The 4,263-nt window shown below is 52.0% G+C and overlaps 1 protein-coding gene across 1 annotated transcript; it reads right to left on the bottom strand.

The window, feature by feature from the left end:
- Window positions 1–1,140: 1,140 nt before the first annotated feature.
- LOC306941892 (unconventional myosin-Ic-like) lies at window positions 1,141–4,263 on the bottom strand (the record flags this gene model as incomplete). The annotated part of the gene is made up of 1 exon (XM_079527532.1): window positions 1,141–4,263. The coding sequence occupies one exon, from the start codon at window positions 4,261–4,263 to the stop codon at window positions 1,141–1,143; it is 3,123 nt and encodes a 1,040-aa protein (XP_079383658.1).

Raw genomic sequence — 4,263 nt, 5'->3', positions numbered from 1 at the left:
TACCAGGCTAGCACCTGACCTCGTTGGGCACCCCTTATGATGAAAACATAAATACAATTCTTTAGTGCTGGATTTGGGTGGCAACAACCGTGGCATGACGAGATGATGATCCGTAATTGAAGACAATGAAGAAAGTGTTCGTTTACAGGTAGGCTTGGCCTATAAAGAAAAAAGTGGGTGGGATTATCGTAGGCTAGTAGGCTAGGCTACAACAACAAACAAAACTCACAAGTCAACATTTGAGAACACAGATTAAGATACGATTATCAAATCGGAAACGTCACATACTGTATCCTATAATAGCCTAACGAGCATTGGGTAGACAGTTGAAAAAGTTTGTTTGTTTGTTTGTTTAATTAATTAATTACTGTGGAAAATATTTAAATTGCACAATAATGTGACTGCTTTGGCACATCTCTATGCACCAGCAGTGACTGCTTTGGCTTAACCCTGTAACACCCAGCATTGCAATAATACAACATATTTTAATTTAATTAATTAATATATTATTTTTTATCTTCTTTTTCACCTAAACGTCACCATTGATGTTCATTGCAATGCCATTGGTCATGATATTTGCATATAAATACCCCCCATAGAGGCTGAAATTCACACAAATTAAAAATCTATGGACTCTGGTGCAATTTAAGTAAAATAACTAATATTGTGTGATCATTAGAATGTCTAGAACATGTTTTATTTATTATTGTGAAAGATATCCCCCAAATGTAAATTATTAATTTATTATTATTATTTTAATAATTATTATAAATGTGCATAACTCTGATAAGTCCTAGTAGTAAAAAGTAGTAGTAAATTAAGGTTGAAATCTCTTTTTTGCAAGTAGAAATTAATCCGGGTTTTACAGGGTTAAGAGTTAAGAGTGGCTCATTTCGTCGAGACGAAAAATGTTTGCCGGCCTGTTTTTTTACACGTCGCGAGCTTATAGCTATTTTCAGCATGCCACCAAGTGTAAAATCGTCTATTACAACACCTGCATGGCATTTTTGTATATTTACCGGTAGTCAACTAAAACTAGACTAAAGCTAAAACTTTTCAGATGACTACAATATGACTAAAACTAAATGAAAATGTATTCAAAAGACTGTGACTAAACTAAAACTAAATTTGCTGTCAAAATCAACACTGGGGGACAGTCACGGACAGGTGTCCATTCTTGGCCTTGGCCACCAGTAACTGTGACCCAGCAGTGGTGAAGTCAATGACCGCCTCTTTTCCCGGAGCCGCCGGCGTGAACGTTATCCTCCCTTCCTGGTTGACGTTTACGTGGTTTATTTTGTCCGCGTAGATGGCCAACTTTGTCACTGTCTCGATCACGTATTCGCACGACAGAACCACGTCTCCCTTCTTGTTCTTCTTCTGCTTGTTGTCATCGCTGCTACGGGACGCCACGTGCAGCACGAACAGTCCGTCGTTGAGAGAGCTGACGGAGACGCCTGTGAGATCTCTGTAGTCGATGTGCTGCTTGAGTTTGCCGCTTTCTAAGATGACGGCGCTGTTGGCGGTCAGTATTAGCTGACGAGGCCGGGGCCTGTAGCCCCTTCTGTCGTACTTAACCACCGGAACCAGGTACTTCTCATTCATCCTCTCAGAATCGCTCAGAGCCTGGAATACCTTGGTTTTGATCTGCACCTTATTAAGTCTCGTGCCGACAAACAGTTTGGCCACGCTCTGCAGGTAGTTGTCCTTCTTGTTCCTGAAGATCTCACTGGCGACTGCCTTCTGTTCCAGCTGGTTCTTCCGTTCTGGGCTGATTCTGTCACAGTACGTCCGCGCCATGTTCCGCACGCACAGCTCACGTAGGAGCTCCGACGCCTCAGCAAGCGCTGTCGGCGGCGTGGGCCAGCTCTTGTCCAGCACGTTCCGAGGCAGGTTCCCGCAGAGCTTCACGAGAAACTGGTGGCGGACATAATCCAGGAAGTATTCGTTGTCCGGACATTGTGGCTCGCGGCGGTACACAAAGCCCTTGACGAACCTGCGGAGAGTGTCGGCGGCTTGTCTCCTGTGATGCGCTCTTCTCCTGGCCAGGATTCCCCTCCACCACGTCTGGATTTCGATTGCAAAGTTTCTGAGTTTTTGATATTTGGACTTCTGGCTGTGTCCTCTCCACCCAGCCTGTAGCTTGGCGGCCAGACCATGCTTCCTTGTCTCCAGTGCGTCCTCTGTGGCGAACAGTGTCTTCGGGGAGCGGATGAAGACCTTGGTCCTGCCCAGTTTGTACTCGTCAGGCTTGTATCCCAAGTGTTTGACCAGCGTGGACACTCCGTCGGTCAGCTTGCCCCGCCAGTGGGGCCACGTGTCGGGACACAGAGACTTGTACCTCTGCAGGAAGACCTCGTAGCTGCGTCTGTAGGCGAAGCCAGCCCTCCGGACCCTCACATTCTCCATCAGGCCCAGGTACTGGACCTGGTGACTGACCAGCGCCTGGTTGAAGCGCCATGCTTGTTTGGAGTCGTTGGGTTTGATGCAGCGGATGTACGACGGCTCCTTGGACGCCAGGATCTCCGTGAGTCTCGCCAGGCTAGCCTTGAACTGCACGGCTGATGTTTCCGGGCGCCTCTTGTCCATCAGCTCCTCTCTGTCGAAGCACCGCCTCAGGATCTTGTTCTCCGACGTGCACATTACCTCCTTCAGGCTCCTGAAGAGAAGGTCCTTGTTGCTGTCCAGGAACCCGTTGACGTCGTAGTCAACGTCCCCGGCGTAGTGCCGCAGTCTGAACTCGTGGCGACCCATCGACTTGCGGGTTTCGGAGTCAGCCAGCCTGTGGGTGACGAGGTGGGCGTGACCTCCGACGGCATCCTCCAGCTTCTCCAGAAAGGTGAAGTCGTCGGTGTGGCCGGGCCTCAGACACTCCTCGTCCAGGACAGAGATGATGCCTCTGAACTTCTGTTCCACCAAGTCGCAGATGACCCTGTTGTCAAAGAAGTGCACCGGCTCCCAGGCGATGCCTTCGGCCTCATACTCCTCCTGCTCCGACCGCAGGGTGAGCTCGATGAACAGCTGCTGCAGCTTCTCGTTGCAGTAGTTGATGCAGAACTGCTCGAAACTGTTGCGTTTGAAGACCTCAAAGCCGTAGATGTCCAGCAGTCCAATGACGGAGCAGTTCTCGCGGGCGTTGACATCCGCGTTGTATGCCAGCGAAGCGTTGATCTTGTCGACGAGCCACGTGAAGGTGCGTCCGTAAACGGCCTTGGAGAGGGCGTCTCGCGCTGAAGACGCCTGCTCCGGGTTCAACGGGCTCATCAGCTCCTCCCCCCTGGCAACAATCTTCTTGTGTGTGAGCGCCTCGGTCAGCAGTGCTCCGTTCACGCCCAGCAACCTAGCCAGGTACGTGACTAGTGTGTCGTTGGTGACGTAGGCGTTGCCTCCGCGCCTGCCCGTGCCTTCTCCATACTGCAAGTTCCCCAGGTGAAGAACACCGGCCACGATGCTCAGCAACTCCTCCACCTCGTTATCGCCGGAGCCGACCATGCTCAGGGCTGTCCTCACCGCCTTCCACTCCCTGCGGTCGTCGATGGAGTGAACCGTGCAGCAGTTTCCTTTCACCAGAAAGCGATACTGTCCGGGGTTCCTCTCCAGGCCCAGGCGCCCCAGCAGCTCGTCGTCACCTCCCTCTAGCAGTTGGTAGAATACGTGGAAGTTCCTCTCGCCGTGGCTCTGGTGCACCACCCGGGACTTCTCCAGCAGGTAGTGGAGGACGTGCCCCCCCACGGGCGCACCCTTGAAGTCAAACTGGACATCCATGTACTTCCCGAAGCGGCTGGAGTTGTCGTTGTGTAGCGTTTTGGCATTGCCGAAGGCTTCCAGGATGGGGTTGGACTGCAGCAGGCGCTCCTTGACAGTCCGCACCTTGTCGCTGGCGGGGCAGGTGGCGGCGTAGTACTGGACCATCCTCCTGGAAGCCTCGGTCTTGCCGGCGCCGCTCTCCCCGGAGATCAGGACGCACTGGTCCCGCCCCTCAGTCCGCATGGAGCGGTACGCGTTGTCTGCCACGGCGAAGACGTGCGGCGGAGCCTCATAGAAGTTGACCCCGCGGTATCTCTCCGTGTGCTCCTCGTCGTAGATGTCCAGGTGCCTGTACGGGTTCACGGACACCAGCACGGGACCGATGTAGGTGTAGATGAGGTTCTCCTTGAAGCGCTTGTGGAGGTTCTCCATGAAGGCCTCCTCGCTGGTGTGGTTCTCCAGCAGGACAAAGTCTTGCACCCCGACCCGGTCTCTGGCTGTCAGGGACCACTCCAT

This window comes from Electrona antarctica, assembly GCF_951216825.1.
Source record: "Electrona antarctica genome assembly, chromosome: 18".
NCBI lineage: Eukaryota > Metazoa > Chordata > Actinopteri > Myctophiformes > Myctophidae > Electrona > Electrona antarctica.
The sequence above is the reverse complement of the archived record's forward strand: the minus strand, read 5'-3'. Positions and strand labels throughout refer to the sequence as shown.